This window comes from Neltuma alba, unplaced genomic scaffold (genome assembly GCF_004799145.2).
Source record: "Neltuma alba isolate B1F8T4 unplaced genomic scaffold, ASM479914v2 tig00010148_pilon, whole genome shotgun sequence".
NCBI lineage: Eukaryota > Viridiplantae > Streptophyta > Magnoliopsida > Fabales > Fabaceae > Neltuma > Neltuma alba.
The window spans coordinates 352,692-371,210 of record NW_021635095.1 but is presented as its reverse complement, the minus strand read 5'-3'; the positions used below and the strand labels follow the sequence as shown (position 1 = coordinate 371,210).

At 36.8% G+C, this 18,519-nt stretch overlaps 2 protein-coding genes across 3 annotated transcripts; one reads left to right on the top strand and one right to left on the bottom strand.

Moving 5' to 3' along the window:
* Positions 1-3,855: 3,855 nt before the first annotated feature.
* LOC114754516 (putative clathrin assembly protein At2g25430) lies at positions 3,856-6,511 on the bottom strand. Of its 2 annotated transcripts, none has more exons than XM_028943290.1 (2): positions 6,364-6,511; positions 3,856-6,231 (listed from the first exon to the last, which is right to left on the bottom strand). In XM_028943290.1, exon 2 carries the CDS (start codon positions 6,130-6,132, stop codon positions 4,177-4,179), a length of 1,956 nt encoding a protein of 651 aa, XP_028799123.1. In that variant the 5' UTR covers positions 6,133-6,231; positions 6,364-6,511; the 3' UTR covers positions 3,856-4,176. The 2 variants fall into 2 exon arrangements, with proteins under 2 accessions (XP_028799123.1, XP_028799125.1); XM_028943292.1 differs by having other exon boundaries at positions 6,369-6,511.
* Positions 6,512-12,622: 6,111 nt separating this feature from the next.
* On the top strand, positions 12,623-18,442 carry LOC114754504 (UDP-N-acetylglucosamine transporter UGNT1). Its single transcript, XM_028943275.1, has 10 exons — positions 12,623-12,928; positions 13,730-13,806; positions 14,482-14,640; positions 14,748-14,881; positions 16,001-16,131; positions 16,232-16,276; positions 16,397-16,494; positions 17,102-17,209; positions 17,696-17,752; positions 17,863-18,442. The coding sequence occupies exons 1-10, from the start codon at positions 12,760-12,762 to the stop codon at positions 17,935-17,937; spliced, it is 1,053 nt and encodes a 350-aa protein (XP_028799108.1). The 5' UTR covers positions 12,623-12,759; the 3' UTR covers positions 17,938-18,442.
* Positions 18,443-18,519: the final 77 nt, after the last annotated feature.

Here is an 18,519-nt window from a genome sequence, read left to right as displayed (position 1 = left end):
CAACGCGTGCCAATTATGCAGCAGGATAAAAATGAGCATGTGACACAGAACAAGTGGGATTTAAAGACGAGGCTCGTTGACTGTTTCCATGAATCTATTATGGGGCGGTTCTAAAACCATAGGAAAATCCAAGATCATTCTGTTGTGGCCTTTGTGGGTTGACAATACAGATCCATTTCAGACTTTGTGAGAGTTAGTCTTGAATATTACAAGTAGTAATGAATATGCATTAATGGTTAGTTTCAGCTTTCAAGTTTTTCAACGGTTTCCTCACAACAATTAATGGCTCTATTTGACAACTTAGAAAGCCTTATTTGCTAGTATATCTTTGAACTGCTGACAAATTATGACCCCTTCGAAAAACTCTTGCGTGATGCCTTACATGTGCCACGATAAGATTCAAACTTAACCCATACATAAGTATCAAATCTTGAACTTTACGTAGCATTCCAAGGTATTGAAATGATCAATTCCAAAATTTCATTTAACCGTTCCCGTTAGGATTCCAATGGAGATTTGGACACCAGAAGCGTACTTTGGCTCCTACAGCAATTATTTTGACTCAGTGAATTGTTTATGCCTTGATGGTGTCCACGAGACCGAAAGGAAAATTCACCAATCTAGAGAGATTGTAAAGTCAAAATGATGCTAGTTTTATAAGGTTCGGTGGAGGATTACTCCGCTTTAGTGGTCATCGTACATCGTTCAAAATCTCTGCTGGATCTTCAATTTTCAAAAGTTTTTTTTTTATCAGCATTATTGGAATATCAGTCAAGGAATCATCAATACATTAACTATAAATTTAATTCACGTGCAAGACTTTTATTTAATTAACGTTTTCTTTTTAATGTTATGTTAAGAGGATTTCAACTTCAACTTCATATTCACACTCACTTTTGTTGTTTGATGTCAGGTCTCAAGTGGCTTTATATATGTGTGTGTAGATACTACTACACCAAACAATCCAGGCCACACATATAAGTTGCCTCTTGACATATTACCAATATCTGTATGATATCCTGTATGATATCCTGTGGTGGTCATTCTCCTAGTTATTTAAAGAGAAAAATTTAAAAAGATATCCAATAAGGTCTTATAATTAGGACCAGAGATAGTACTAAATTCAATATGAGATTTCGTAACAACATTTTAATAAATTTTGAGAACACTAAACTTATAAATAACGATACATTTTAAGGAAAAAAATTCTTTTTTTGAAATTTAGTTATCTTAAAATTCTTTTTGTAGAATTGTTTCTTATTATTTAGATTCTAGAACTAGAAAAGATGAGGTATTTTATCAAGGTTAAAAAAAAAAGATGAGGTATTTTACAAACGTTAAAATATATGTGCGCATGTGTACATCTTGCAAATGTCTTTCAAGAGTCGAGGCCTCACCTACAGATGGGCCTCCAAGGGTTTTCTCATTTACCAACCAGCAATCCGAACCAATAAAGACAGTCGCTTCCAAACAACATAAAAGAAAGGGAATATTTGGGTTTTTTTTTTTTTTTGGGGTTTCACAAGGAAATGACATTAAACCCATGAATCCATTATTCGCCTAGTAATATGTTGTTGACCTTCTAAAACGGAAAACAAGTGAAGAAGAAGCGGGGTAGATGTGATGAGGTGGTGCGTGGACCCCACAAGCGTCCGATCAAGGGTGCCATTTGAGTTGTTGACCTTTCAAAACCTGTCAGCTGAGCTGTACCATAACCCCCCATTCTTTGAAACTTGAATTCCCTTCTTATTTCCCAATTGCCAAACACATCAAACTTCCAGTTCACCTAAGCTGCACAAGTAGTTGATTGCCCAACTTCCACTTGCCACGGGCCCACCGCACTAATAGTTACAGGGCTATTAGAAATACTAAATATAAATATAAGAGTTAGTTAAAAATTTAATTTGGTCATAAATATAATATTTTAATTTAATTTATTTTTTATTTATTTTTTATTTTCAAAGTATTACTTTGGTTTCTTAATATAAGAGCTTGTTTGATTTTTACTTTGGTTCTAAATATAAAATCTCAATCTATTATGTTTCTCATATTTATCTGTTTTTTTAGGTAGTCCTTACATTAATGATAGTTTAAACCAAATACACTTGATTAGCAAAAATATTTTAGAAAAATAACACCTATTTATTACAAATAATTAACTTAACTAGTTTTCTTAATATGCTCAAAATAGTCAACTTGTTATTATATTAAGGACCGGAAGTAGTAGTTCTCATAGTAATTTCATATGTTACGGGTTTTTATTTTAATGCACATAATTAACAAGAATATTTTTAAAAAGACAATACTCATTTACTACGAATAACTAATTTAATTAACTTTTTTTATATTTGTAAATTAAATATATTTAACTCTTACAACGGAATGGAGGTATTTGACGGGAAAACACTGGGCATGCCGAAGCCAGACTGGAAGTGAAGGTGTATGTCTCACATTTTTATTCCGCAAACAAAGAAGCATTGAAAAAGTGAGTTGGCAAAAAAAGATCTTATGGGTAATTTATTCATTTAAAAGGAAAAAAAAAAAAGAGCCGGACATGAAGTACGGAACTAGTGTGAGATGATATACCCATTTTGGAGCCTACAGCGGAAAACAAGCAGGTCCCATATAGATATGCCAAAACCATGAGTTGCTGTGAAACCTGTGGAGGCAGCGCAGGATAAAGCTGTGCGCTCAATAAATGACGAGAACGATCTTCTGCTTCAAATATCTGACTTCTCTACTCCTCTCAGATTCCTTTCGGTTCCTCCGTGTTTCTAACTGCCTGCCATCCATGCCATCGTTCTCTCAATGGTAAATTATTTTTGGTTCCATTCGCTGTGTTTGTCTGGGTTCGATTAGCGTTGAGGGATCTTTTATTTTTTTATTTTTTGATGGGACGCATTGAAGGATTTTGACCACTAATTTGGACAAAATAATTTAGGGGAAAAAATGACAGTTCAATTTTAAAATATATCAATTTAATAATAGTTAGATTCCAACAAATTTTTTTTAAAACAAATAAATTATAAATATCGACTCAATAGGTCCAACGTGTTCCCCCCTCCCACCCCCAAAAAAATAATTCTTCTAGAAAGTAAATACGCAGTTATCCCTTAATTCAACCCCGCGACTGCCCGCTGGATGGCGGACTCCATCATTATTCTTTGATTTGGTCAACGCCATTATGCTTCCACCGCCCTTGCTTTTTTATACGTTCAACCATGACTTTATGTAGCGCGATCACCACTTTGACAGCAGGTTTACACCACGAATTCAATTTCCCTTTCCAAACAAATGGACCCCTTTTTGTTGGTAAACAGCAAAGAACAGCTCATACCCTCCCCGTCTTCCCAACTGAAATTTGGAGAAATATTTGACCCGTCCTACCCCCACTCATTCATATCTCACGCATACCCCCATCAACAAGAATTTCACATCAGAAATATATCTAACTAAAGTATCCCATACAATGTGACGATCGCCCTGATATTTTCCCCCTCACAATTTATAACATGCAAGGCAAAAGCCCAAAACACTAAGCATGATTTAATTCATATATTTTCTGTGTCCCTCCGTTAAATTTTTAATAAATTGATGATATGAAAATAAATTATTGATGTGTGCCACTGCATTATGTGACCAAACAAAATATGGTTAGCTCCAAATAGTGCATACCAACGCGATTAGAAAACCCAAACATCCACCAGAAATAGACGCATCCTCTCTCAAGCTCTATCCACTGAATGGCACAAGATATCTTTACTTGCGCTATCTACATACATGGAAGAAGCCAATCATGAGCAGTGCGCAGTTCCGAATAATGGGCGCCTATAGTTTATCTCCCACAATTAGAAATGGCATTAGGCATCCCACTCAATCAACAGCAACTGTTAAGTAAAATTTACAGTAGCCAAGTTTGTCTCTGAAGAGCAAGAAGCATTAAGTACAAAACCGAGAAGAAAATTCTACAATTATAAAACACAGAGACATCACAATTGAATTACACATTTCCCTCCATCAAGCCCACGTCAAGAAATTTGTCCCTCCAACTCAGTCTCCCCAAAATCCTCATCATATGATGTGCAAATCACAAGAATAATATGACATCGTTCAAAAAACAAATCACCAAGTCACAATAACAAATTATCGGAGTCATCTATGAAGTTGTGGGGAGGATCAGTAAGGCGTATAGTAATACCCGGAGGGAGGTCCCATTCCATTGACCGGAGGCATTCCATAAGGCATCGCTGGCGTAGGAGCCCCAGCATAATATCCAGTTCCATTGATTTTGGCCAAGCTACTTTGACCTTGCATCCCTTCCCTCGCGTATTGCTGCCAAATTTGCTGCTCATGTACAAGAAAATGCTGTTTCTTCTCCATATCAGCCATTTGCACATATGATGGTGGTGGGATGGTTAATGATGCAGCAAATGGATCCTGATTAACTGGCTGCACAGATCCATCTGGGGCAGGGAGAGCTAAAACAGGGGTAGTACTCTTTCCTGGTCCTGGCAATGCAACACTGCTTGCACTCCCCCCACTCAGTTGGGCCGTGCTGACATGCTGTCTCACCGTTCCTTGATCATACATGCCATTCAACAATAACGGATCAAGCCCACCACCTAAGGCCGTTTTCTGCTTAGATAAATTGCTAGCAGTCTCAACCAATGCCAATTCCCAATCAGCCTTGCCAGGTTCTGCAGCCGGGGTTTGCCAAGCAGAAGTCACTTCTGGCTGTCCGTTTGATGGGAAAGCTTCCCATGATCCATTTGCATTGTTAGCTGGTGCACCATTGAAGAGTGCTAAAGCGAATCTATTGCCTTGATCATCTGCAGTGACAGCATCATCTCTCAGATTCACCAAGTCCTCTGTAACATGTTGCTTTGGTGGCTCAGGTTCTGGCTCTGGTGGAGGAGGCGGGGTGTGATTCTCAGGAGGAGGTAATGCCTTTATTTCATTCATATCAGGCGCTGGCTCCTCTTCTTTAGCCACAGGTTCAGGTTCCTCCTTCCTCTCTGGACTCTTTGGTCTCTTTGCCCTGTCCCTCACAAATTCCTCCAGTGTCTCCAGTAACTTACTAGTAATCTTCTGAACTTCAGGGTACTCCGACGATCTTGCTACACCAGTATCCTTGCACCAGTTGTAGAAGGCAACAAGCTCATCGATCTGCTTTGCTGCACTGGCATAAGCATCAAATGCCTTAACACAGTCCGGGTATTCCATATCAAAGAATTTGTCAAGTAAAACCGCCAAAACCTCACAAATATCAGCATACAGCTGAAAGCTCTCCCTGACAACAGGATACAATGCAATCAAAATCATCCTACTATTCTTCGCCAATCCCGTCGGCCTACAAGCCAAGAATCTATCCAGCAACCTCTGCAGATGAGCCATCTTGCCGAAAAGGCGCTCGGGCTTCATGTCCCTCAACGGAGTATTGACCTTTTTCTCCTCTCTGCCTTCTCGGCCCGCCGCTTCGCTCATATCCCCAAAGGATCTAGTCCGTCGCATCCCACCTCCATATCCACTTTCCCCCCGAAAATCTCCATATCCATACTCATTTTCATACGGTCTCGGTGGGGGTGACCTAAAATTATCTCTACCACCAAATCTGTCGTCCCCGCTACCCCCGCCACTACCACCCCCAACACTTCCGCTTTTTCTGTCGTACAGCATCAACTCGAGCCGTTGATCCAGATACATAGCATAGGTCCTGACGAAAGCCGAATGATCCCAGGAGCTAGAGTGAGCCTCGTCCCTAAAATCGGACATGTTGAGAAGCCTAGTTCCCCTCCTCGTGGCATATAAGATCTCCTCTTGAAAAAAGGGGGGTCCCTCATTCATCAATCTGTGCACAAGCATAAGTGCTTTAAGCGCCACAATCCAGTCCCGGGTCTTCCCCAAGCGCTTGGACACCGCGGAAACGCAGGCATGAACATAGCCACGAGAAAAAGACATCAAGCTCAAGATCTCCCGCACGTATTTCTCGCTTGCGGGATCGTCGTCGTGACTCGTCGCCTTCACGATCGCCACCTCGAGCTCCGGTGCCAAATTGCTAGCCACCTTCGCAATCCCAATACTAGTCTGGTCCTTCACCGCCCCAATCGCCTTCCGGATCGTGCTCGGCGCCATCTTTCAAATATGATTCCCAGGCCAGATACTCTTCCTCGTCCTACGAGTCGGATCTAACAGTCCTCCTCCCTTTCAGTCCCCAACTCGCGGAGCTCAAAACTATAAGTAAAAATCCACCATGGCAAAGTTCGTTTTTTCCAATTTGTGAGAACTCATCTTTGTCAAATTTAAGGTCAAATTGTTGAAAAAACAATTTTCCACGATTAGAAACGATAAATTCCCGGAACTGACCTTACTTTTCTTCTCCTAGATCCGCGGTCCGAATAAAACGGGGACGAATGCTCGGACTGGCTCTTATTTGTGGATTCGCAGCTGTGGGCGATTAAGGAAGTTGAAATGATTTGAATCGAGAAACCAGTTCTGCGCGATCTAGACGAGGAGAAGAGGAAGCTCCACCCACCGGAACACCTAATTGTTCTGTTTCGCGATGTGTGGTCTGTTTGGGAAAGAGCTACAATATACGAAGGAGGCTACGATCGGGTGCGGTCGCCACTCGCTTAATTGCCAAACGGCGCATGGATATCCGGGATGTGATTGATTAGTGGAAGCGGAAGCCAACACGTGGATCAAGATGGTGCTGGGATTGGGGTAGCGATTGGTGGGTCCTACCTCTGTTTTACGGGATGGGGCATGTCGGTGGGAATTACCATTTACCGGGGAAGAGTAGAGGGATGGATTTAAAACTTTAAAACGGGATACTTTTATATTTACGGAAAGCAACGAATTTGTGATTTGTTTTGTATGCTTGCTATTTCTGGTAATTTTGCCTCCCTCTTTCGGTCTTTCCCTACTCATTCTCTTTTTTTTTTGGCGGGCTTATAATTGCCCCAAGAATATTAATTATTAATTAATTTATTAGTATAGTTTAATCAGTGACATTCACTTTAAGCAGCAATGAGGAGAAAGACCTACTTGAAGGACAGGAGAATAACTGGTGGGAAAAAAAAGGTGTTTGATTCTTAACATTAGTGGAACCTTTTTTTTTAAAAAAAAAAAATTGAACAGATCAATAATTGTTTATAATACTATTTTTACCTAGTGATGCTTAAAGTTCAATATTTGCTGTCAACTCATTATTCCACGTCAAATGTGGTGACCCATAACATCATGTATTGAGTGTGAAGGATAAAAAAATAATAAAAGGAATAATATTTTTCCGCTGACTTGGCTAGCTAACTACTATAACAGCTTTTGATATAAATATTTCCTTTGCTAATACCAGGCACATGCAAAATTATTTACTGAAGTTACTTTTTTTTTTTTTTATCTGATTACTGAAGTTACTTTGATAAATGATGCATAGTGTGTTTATACGAATTATCATCAATATATAAATTAAACTAATTTTTGGGCGCACAAATATATTGTGATGAATAATCTTCGCTGTGTCTTCCCAGGCGATCGATCCAGATGAGATGGAACGAGATGAAATTGAGCTGCTGATATGTCTGATTGACAGCAAACTCCTACCCGCCAAGCTTCATTTAATTGATCACCTACAATTCCTACGGATAAAGGAATAACAAAATATGGTTAGGGAAAAAAGAATAATAAAATATATTTTTTCAAAAAAATCACTGTTACGTGTTGGGTGAAGTAATTGCAGTTGGAATCTTTGCCAGCCCGTAATTAAGTCAAAATTTAATCATGTGCTGACACATCTGCTAGTTAATGCGTATGACTTGCGAGTAATTTCTCATGAGTCATGACCAGTTTTTAACCATGATTTTAAAAATTATTTTATAATATCAAAAATAAATATGTAAAAAAATTATTTTAATTTATTTGAAAATATTTTTAAAAAGTATTTTTTGAGATTTTCAAACACTATCAAACCAAAAGTAATATCATTATGACCGTGTTCATTTCCTATTTATAAACCTAGACTATTAATTACAGAAACATTCATCATGTATGCCAAAAACATATCATTGATTATTTCACAAAATACACATCTTAATGATTTTAGATGCAGTGTGATCTTATATATAAGTGGGTATTTAATGATGATTTGAAGGAATGTGTTTATCTCAAAGTCTTATATGCAAATATTTAAAAAGTGAATAAAAAAATTTTCTCCCAACTCTGATTTGTATTCCATAAAATTGTTTGTATTTAAATAAACACATCATCAGTCTACTAACAAATTTAACAAAAATCTTGTCAAAAAAACAAATTTAACAAAAATGAAGCGTAATCGAGTGTGACTGGCTGATTTTTTATGACCAAAACTCTTGTTCTCTCGAGAGAGTTGGGACTCTTCGTTCTCAATTCATAACTTACGGTGTTAATTACAGAAACATTAATGTGTACCAAAAAAATCACTGATTATTTTAAAAAATGTTCATGCACCATAATGTTTTTAGATACAGTGTAATACTGTAATCCATATAAGTTGGTATTTAATGATCTACAAGGACATGTTCACCTCATAATTTTGTGCGCGCGTAGATGAAATAATTTCTCTGGTTCCTAATACATGAGCTAGTTGATTAATTTGAGTGGATTAAGAAAATTAGTTATGTTAATTATTTAATAGAAGATAGAAATAAACAGAATTCAGGCTATAAACACAGCAAGGTGGGACCGTGCGAGTATTTGAAGAAAGTTCTGCCGTGAGAGATTTGATTCATTATGAGATGGTCAACTTTCAATGTGGATAGTTTATTTTCTTTAATACAGAATGATGCAAATTAAATCAACGGCAACATCCCCTCGTAACAGAGAAGAGAAGATAAACAAAAGGATAGTCTCTGTTCACGGACCTTCAAGCATCATTGACTCTGCATCTGAAACAGATAAAGACGGAAGAATCCCAGGACGAGTCCAGCATGGAACTCAACTTGGATGCCTCAAATAGAATTCAAAACTATACTGATAAAGCCGTCGCTTTCAAGTATGGATCCCTGAAAATGATGCCCATGAGGCAGCGTCCCGTCACCACCAGGTTCTGTGCGGGAAAGCAGTTGCCTGCCAAAGTTGGCGTTGTATATACCAGCAATACATGTACATATAATTTATGCATTAATAAAATATCTACATTTAGTCTGATTTTTCCATGTGATATATATAAAAATACCTCATGAATTTTAAAATAATAAATAGGTAATTTTAACAAATTTTAGCTTATTAGAACCATTACAAAAATAATTAAAACTATTACAAAAATATTCACCCTGACCTACTTATATTTTTAAAACTCAACAGATATGTTTATGTCATTTTCTCCATATATATATATATATATATATATATGTAAGGGGTGATAATTAAAACTTTACTGAAAAGAATAAAAACGTGTTCATGTTCTTTCAAATATTTTCAATTCACTGAATGCAGTCAATAATTGCAAACATACGATAGCTAACACACGTATGCACCTACCCCGCCATTAATACCTGACCAACGAACCAAGCTTTCCATCTGTCCCATAATAATAAACACATATTTGCAATCTAGGGGGTTTGAAACGCTAAAAAAACATTTAAAAATATGTTTTTACATAAGTTGAAATAAAATTAGTTTCACATATTTATCTCAAAATCCGTAAAGTATGGCTGTTAAAAAAAAAACACTTGTACATGACCAACGAACCAAGCTTTCCACTTGTTCCATAATAATAAACATATATTGGCAATTTAGGGTGTTTGAAACACCAAAAAACACATAAAAAGATATTTTTATGTAAATTGAGACAAAAACTGTTTTCATGTGTTTATTTCAAAATTTGTAAAGTAGGACTATTAAAAAGAAACTCAATCCAGTCTAACTTGAAAAAAAAAAAAAGCAACCCAAACAAAAGAAAGGGAAAAAAAAAAGATTGGACCAAACTGAACTGGTCATCGGGTCAAAACCAGGTTTTGGACTGGCCTTGAACCCTCTCTCTCGTCCATCCTCAACTCCATCACTCCATTTGCTATAGAAGACGATCAAGGGAGAAGAAGACATCTTCCAAATCTACTAGTATATTGAGCGAGAAGAAAGCATCTTCTAGATCTATTGAGCAGCGCTTCTTGTAGTAGAAGAAGATTGGGAATGCACTTGACTGACTTAAACAGAGCTATGGAGTCTGCGCAAGAGCGAAGGACGTGCCGGGTGTGATGATTTGTTAGGTTCTTCTTCTTTTGCCTCTTTTGCTTTCTTTAATTTTTATATTTGCCTCACAGATTGAAATAAAAAAGTAGTTTCGAACTAGACTTTTGGTTAAGACTGAACACGATCTAGTCTGGTTTTTGTGCAGTCCTACCGCCAAGTCATTTATAAACAGCTAATCAAAATACCCCATTATAGCTGCGAAATAGGAATGGCTATTTCACAAAATGTACTTCTAAATAATTACTCCGCAGATCCTATACCTGTCTACGTGAAGAAAAAATCGTGTAAGAAGGGGATTCTTATTTGGACAAATGGTGCATTGATATGTCATCCAGGAGTACCTCTCCTCCTAAATTGCCGGAGCTGACCAAATTCACCTCCTCAATCTCTTAGCCTCTCGTTATCTCATCAAGTTCAGGGTTTCATCTGATATCCAATCTCCATTAAGAAGGCAAAGGCTCATCATCGCCAGACTCTTTAGTTTGACTTAATCGAGCCTACACGAAGAACGAAAATCCTTCTTCCCACATCACACAAATCGTGTGATCATCGCCAACTGATGTCCCCCACATCATCTTCCTTTTCTCTCGGGTTCTTTCAAAACCATCCCACCATCAAATGCATCAACCGAGCATTGAAATTTTAACGGAGAATGAAGACTTTAAAATTATTTTTAATTGTAGGTTTTACGTACATCTCGGCCAAAAAATTATGTAGGTTTTAAAGTTTTAACTGTAAACAGGTTTCTCCTTTTATACTAACTTCGCCACGGGGCGTTTAATTTTCACTTCCTTCATGTTAAAATTTGATATTATGTGTTCACAATTGCTTCAAATGCAAGTTAAAGCAAGAGAACAATAAGAGAAAAAGAATCGCATTGAATGAGACTTACAAATATAATATGAGACCAAAGTAATCTAGACAAACATAGCATATCAAATATTTAAAGGAAAAAAGTGCTACGATATGTAATGAGCCAAGTAAGCTGACCAAGTGATGGCGAATTGGGGTGAATACAGCTAATGAAAAGTATCCAATTGAAGTCCGGCCTGACTTGTGTTACTTAGGGAAAAAAGAACTGAAATTTGAGACTTCAACCAAACCTATTCACTTAAATGAATCGGACTTATCTACTTTTAAAGCCCCGTTGAAAGCGCACATAGCCTGTTTGGCAATACGATGAAACAATAGTTTGGATCCCAAATTTGCAAACAGGAAGAGAAATTAACAAACTACAGTTTTGAGCTCAAAACCATGATTTTAAAAGAAATGAATCTATTATGTTTCTAGTTCAAATTAAAGAGCATGATTGTGTCTATCAGAGTAGATCTTAACGATAATATGACTTTAACACATCTCAAGTATTTTTTTAAAAACATATTTAATATTATATTTTATAAATATATATACACACACATTAATTATTTATTAATGATATTATCTTATATATTATTAATTACGTTGGTAAAAAATATATTATTAACAATTTTATTCCTTTAAATTAAAATATATTATAAAATCTATCTTTTATATAATTATCATATTAACTTATGCCTTTTTTAATTAATAATTTGTACATATAAAAAGTGCTTCTAATAACAACTATTCAAACACTATTATTTTATCAGAATCACTTTTTCACAAAATATATTATTCACAAAATCTATTCTCGAAACTATAATTTGGTTCATCCAGACACCTCCTTAGTCCATAATTATCATTTCTCATGTTTTTCATTACGCATTTTATCATTTTCCATGTGTATTTATTTGCAGCATATGTATTCAAATACTACATTCGGTCCTAATTATAAGACCTAATTGACTAATTTGAGGAGATTAATGAAAGAAATTAAGTTAATTATTTGTAATAAATATATGTTGTCTTTCCTAAAGTATCCTTGCTAATTAAGTGTATTGATTATAACTACCATTGTTAGAGGACTATTTTGGAAAAAATATATAAATATGATAGACGGAGTGGATTGAGATCTTATATTTAGAACTAAAATAAAAATCAAACAAGATCTTATATTAAAAATCGGAGGTAGCAGTAAGTTAAAATACTGTCTATGCAATTTACCTTAATCTTAAAATCTTAAAATTCATGGATAATATAATATTCAAACAAACATTGTGGCAAAAAAAAAAAACACAAACAAACATAGTTATTGTCAATTAAGATGCACAAAAGGAACAAATGGTCCAAATTTCAGCGCCACATTATGAGAAGCTTATCCAAATCTTCCGCGGGACGACTTAGTCAAAACGATGGAAAATTCAAGAGTCAACTTCCGAGTTGTGAGTCGCAACTCACGACTCACATTCGGCCATTCGGGTCATGGTCATGGACTGGGTACAACGCCTCGGCCAGAGGGTATTCTCCTTTTCCCTACACATCGAATTCTCCTCCAAATCACAATATTTCCAACCTCCATCATCTCAGCTAAGACGAAAACCTTCTTTCGCACATAAGCCCTCTTGTGAGCCAGCCAGCGAGGGAGTGAGAGAGAGAGAGAGAGAGAGCTGAGAAATGTCTCTGAAGCCGTCAGTTCCGACGGAGAACATGGCGCTGCCGGTTACCGATCCTGCAAAGGATCAGGATGGAGGGAAGGTCTTCAAGGGCGACGAGAAGCTTTTCAATGGTTCCGCCATGACTAAACGAGGAGCCTACGCTGCAATCTCTTACATGTCCTGCGCTGGTACATTCATCAACTTTCGTTTTGGTATTTCTTTATGCATACGTTGGCAATCTTAGAAGCTCTTTATCCACCTTGTGTCTTCGAGTAATCCTAAGTTCCTCGTATCGATTACGGAGGATCGATTTTCACCTGGAAGGTTGGAGTTGCATTGATATTTAAAAATGTCTGAGTTTAGCGTTTTAATGCCTCAGTGTTTGAGTTCATTCAAGGGTGGTATTGGATAAGCGTAGAATGGAAGAAACAAGTGATAGCAATCCTAAGAAAATTTGAAAGGAAAATCAAGTAATGAGTGAGATGTTAAAAAAGAGCTCTAGCAGACTCTTACGTGACTGGATTATTAGAGTTAAAGAGCATTGTTCCCTGGGGCATGTGTATATGATTTTGTGCTCCCTTATTGCAAACTGTAAGGAATATGCTACACGCAATAGCTGGAAAGATATTTTCAGGAGTTTCTTTTAATGCATAATCTAGGTTGAAAAAGTGCTGAGAGATCCATCTTTGCACACCAAACTTGGATAATTCTTTGTTTTTAGCCCTCCCTCTCCTTCTTACAATCAGTTTTAGGACATAATGTAAGTAAACACGACCAATTTAAGGACATGATGTTATGAAAGGGAACTCGTCTGAATTATTTTCCATGAACTGGAAGAGAGTCAAGTGTTATTTCCACCTTCTTAATTCCACTCTCTTCTTGCTATTTTTCTTTTGTAACGTGTGTTACTTGTCATATGTATGCTCTCCATCTAGGAGAATACGGCATTTTGCTCAGTTGCTTATCCATTTCTGTTTTTTGTTTCTTAGTGCTTTTGGTGCTGTTCAATAAGGCAGCTCTTTCATCTTATGAGTTCCCATCTGCAAGTTTCATCACGCTTCTTCAGGTTGATCTTTACAGAATTTTCTCTTTTGTCTTTTTTCTGTAAGTGAATGCATTTTATAACATTCCTAAGGCAAATTACATTATTTCGTTATGTCCTTGGGACATAGTGATGCATACTTAAAACCCCAACCATCTCTTTCTATCTCTATCCGTCTTCAGAACCAAGCCAAACTTTACAAAAAAAACTTGCAATATTCTGCTCTTTGTATGTTTCTTTGTATAAACAATAAAAAACATTCAATTTCAACAATAATTCTAGGTTGGTAAATGACTCCATTCTTGGTCCTTATTCCTAACTTCTCATTCCTTGAAGATAGAATGCCATATAAGTTAATACTGTTGTTTCAAAATTGCATTCATGACTGCTGTTTATTCCTTTTCTTCTTTCTCCTGTCCGTTTGCTCGATCTTTTCCTCTTCCCCCTTTGGTCTTTTATTTCTTCTCTTCTCTCTGTTAGTCATCTAACACTTCTGTGTCAATTATTGTCAAGCAGAGTCTATATTGTAAGAGTTGGAGTTCCTTAAACGAAGTTTTGAGGGATTATTCAACTTGGTTAAGCCAAAATGCTAGTGTTCTGCAGTGCCAACACTTATATTTCCCGTGTTGGCCTTTCATTTTGAATTTAATTGACACTTTTTAAAATTCCAAACGTTGTCTTTGCTTCCTCCTGCTGCAGATGGTCTGTTCTTGTTGCTTGCTCTATGTATTGAAGCGCTGGAGGATAATTTCATTCAGAGCAGGTGAATCTTTGACTTCATCTGATACAACAAAATTTGTATCGCTGAAGACTTTGAGGCACACTCTTCCTTTGGCTGGGACATATTTATTCTACATGGTATTTTCTTCCTTCCCTTTGTTTAGAGGACAAATCCTTGATCCTTGTTCATTTTCTACTTGTTGATTATTTCATATTTAATTGAATTATGTATTTCACCTTGAAAGATAGTCACCATGGAATCTGTTCGTGGGGTAAATGTCCCAATGTATACCACCCTTCGGAGAACCACAGTGGTGTTTACGATGCTTATGGAGTATATTCTGGCAGGGCAGAGATATACATCCTCTGTTGTTTTCAGGTAAAGTGTTTTCTCTCCAACGCATGATGTGACTGACAGTCTGTCGTATTTCATATCAATGAATTTTTGACTCTGAAATTTGGATGACATACCGAAGATATATAATTTATTGAACTTCATTGTGGTTGAGGAAATAATCAACTGTCTCACATAGATTCAATTTCTAGTTCTTTGGGTCTTTGCTACCATTTATTATGGGACTGTATTGTTTGGACAGGTGTGATGGAAAAGGTTTTTCAAAACTTGGTGATGATAAAAGAACAAATTAGGTTAAAAGGTGCATTCATGCAGATGTATATTTCAAATATGAAAGGAATCTGATGGATTACTTTATAATTGATGCCTTCTTTTGCAAGTGGCCGTATTGAGAAAACTTTTGGCCCTTGGCATTTGTTGAATGAAATATTCACACGCTAAAGAGTCATTAAACTTTGTGAAGTTGCTAGATGAAAAAAATGGTGAATTCTAATATTATGATGTTCGAATCACAAGAATAAATATTAGTAATGAAGGTAATTAGTTGATGAACTTTATCACATGATGCAAATCAGATACTTTGATTGAATATTTGTTGTAGCACTTCTTTAGTTGTCTGCTTTCCACGTTTCACTTGTGTTGTTGATTGTATAGCTCGAGTTAAAGAATAGAAGTTAAGATACAAAGTGTCCAGAGGCTTGGTGTATGTTACTATCTAACATATGATGGTGATGTATGTGGTCTAATGTAATACCACCTCTGGTCCTAAATACACCCGATTATGGTGGGGGCGTAGCACATCATGCTCACATTCAATAGTTCCTTTGTGTATCAATTTATTGGGCAATAGATGGAAAAGAGATTTGACTTTCATGCATGTTTGACGGTAAACTTAGCATATGAATTTTATGCGATATTTTAGACTCTACGTAAAATGCATGCTTGCCAGTAAACTTGGTATATTCGCTGATAAGCATCCCATGCAAAATAACGTCATAGGTTAATTGCTTTTTCACCTTTTATTTTCTCAACAACGCCCCTCCCCCCAATTTTTTTTTTAAAACAATAAAATCAAGACTAAAATTTTGAATGTTGATCTCCCTGATTTCTTCACTTGACTGAAATTTTTAAGGTTGTTATCAGTGTTGGCCTGATTGTCTTTGGTGCATTTATTGCTGGAGCACGGGACTTATCTTTTGATGCTTATGGCTATGCTGTTGTTTTTATGTCAAACATTAGCACAGCAATATATCTCGCAACCATATCTCGTGTAGGTTGTATTCCTTTACTTTCACTCTCTCACATAAAGTGGGAATTTATACTGTTCCCTTTTAGTTATTTTGACAGTTCCATATTTGTTTGTACTTTTCTCAGGAAAAACCAGTGGTCTTAATAGCTTTGGCCTTATGTGGTGCAATGGTAAGCTGGTTGATTCTGTGAAATGGCCTTTAAACTTTCATTATACTTTCTGCTTTATGGGAATTGTGGTTCATTTATTTTCTTTTTCTGATTTGCGATACTTCTATTGTATTATTCTAGGTATAATATGTGGACCAGTTTTGCTTATTTGGACATTCATTCGGGGTGACATGAAGATGGCAATCGATTTCCCCTACCTTTTTTCACCTGGATTCCTTGTAAGTTCTGCTTCCTATCAGATTTTTCCTCATTTGATTTCATGGCACCAGTCACCCTTGGTTATTGGCCAGACGAACATAGACAGTGCATTGTTAGAAAGCTAACCAGAAGTTTGGCACCCTCTGCCTACAGTAAATGATGTGACAGACTATATCAAATCACGCCTCTTGTAATTTGGTAGTTCGCACTTTGCCTTCCATGGTTATTTCCATTAGCAGATTGCCACCTGGAGTCCTTGAGTGATTTTCCTCAAATATTATAACAGAGAGATAGCATAATTTTGTTTACAGAATAAGCTATGTGGGGGCTAAGTGTGAAGGGCCCGATCTGAATATTAAAAGGCCATGTGGCCATTATCTGTACATCTCTAGCAGTCTATAACCACTAGATCATCACCATCTTAATTTATATTCTTAAATAAGGTGAGAAATTTTTACTCATATCCTGTGCAATTGCAACTATGTTTTCAGCTACTAGAAAAGTCCGCATTCTTAATCATAAAGTGAGATGGCCTTCTTTATTATCAACCGGTTTCTTGTTTTATGTCTACTTTTCTCTTATGCATTGCAAGGTTGTAATTTTAACATGCATTTTTTTTCTGGGCAGGTCGTGTTGCTTTTTTCCTGCGTATTGGCTTTCTTCTTGAATTACAGTATTTTTTTGAACACAACTCTAAATTCAGCCGTGACACAGACAATTTGTGGTAATCTGAAGGTTAGTTTGCTAATTTAACTGCTTTTCCTTCTATGTATGATGCATCAATTCTTCCAAGTTATTGATAATGCTCTAAGGCCTTTTTTATCTGAGTTTTGACGTTAGTGAATACTGCGTAGCTTTCTTGTTGCAAGGATTATTTGTGAGGCAGGAACTTTACAGTGTTCAGTGAGAGGGAAATCTAAATATAGGGCAACAATATGGTTTGTTGGGATTTTTTTTAAGCGAAGAAATTGATTTAAATTGGTGAATTTCTTGGTTCACCTTCCTGTATTGTCGAGTTTGGTTTTTTTTATGATGATTCAAAAAATGAATAATTAATGGAAAACTATAGCTTAATATTTTAATATATGTTTCTTCATCAACATGCCTTAGTTGTGATACTTTAGCGACTGTGTGACTGCTCATCTCTTATCTGCAAAGTTATCCTGTAAATGTTCAGAATTAAATAATTCCCCTTCTTATTTCTACTATATTGTCGTCCAGGATTTATTTACCATTGGCCTTGGCTGGGTACTTTTTGGTGGGCTACCATTCGATGTCGTGAGTACTCTTTTCTGATCAACATTCTCTTGCTAGCCGGGTGTACTCTACTGTTATATTTTTTTCTTCTGTTCTGTCGTATGATAGTTTATGTCTCGTTTTGATTGCAGTGGAATGTTATTGGACAACTTCTCGGTTTTGCCGGCTCTGGATTATACGCCTACCATAAGTTGATTGGCAAATAACATGCTCAATTACCATATAGCGGATCTCTTTCACGGTGAAGGCCGGCCTTAAAAAAATTAAAGAATCTGAATTGAAGTCAGATCTGTCAATTTTGCATAATCTGGCAGGCTAATCCGAACTCCTACTTTGCATGGTGAGAATTTGGCTGGCCAACATTTTTCGTCGGGGATCAAGACCTGCCGTCGTTTTAGTAGTAGCGTGGTCACCATCTTTTATACGCCTTTTTTTTTTCTTTGGGTTTGTATTCCGATACCAACTTGCTATGTGCATGCTAGAACTGTTAACTCCGGTGAGGGAAGTTTGGCCATGGGAAATAGTTTACCGTAGCCCGAATGGTTCAATGTGCGGGGCAAGAGGAGGGGGATTAGGCCGACTTCCTTATTTATCTCGCGCTCGTGCTGTATCTATTCCCTAGGGAGCTTCAAGACAGAACATGGATGAGAAGCTGATAATCTAGTGTATTGTTTTTTAGAATGAGAGAATCGATCTGTTTACAAAGTTTCATATCCTTCGTCGTTATAGGATGCTCTCACAACATAGCTCATTGATAACATGCCAACGGTTGTTTGGAAGAGTGACCC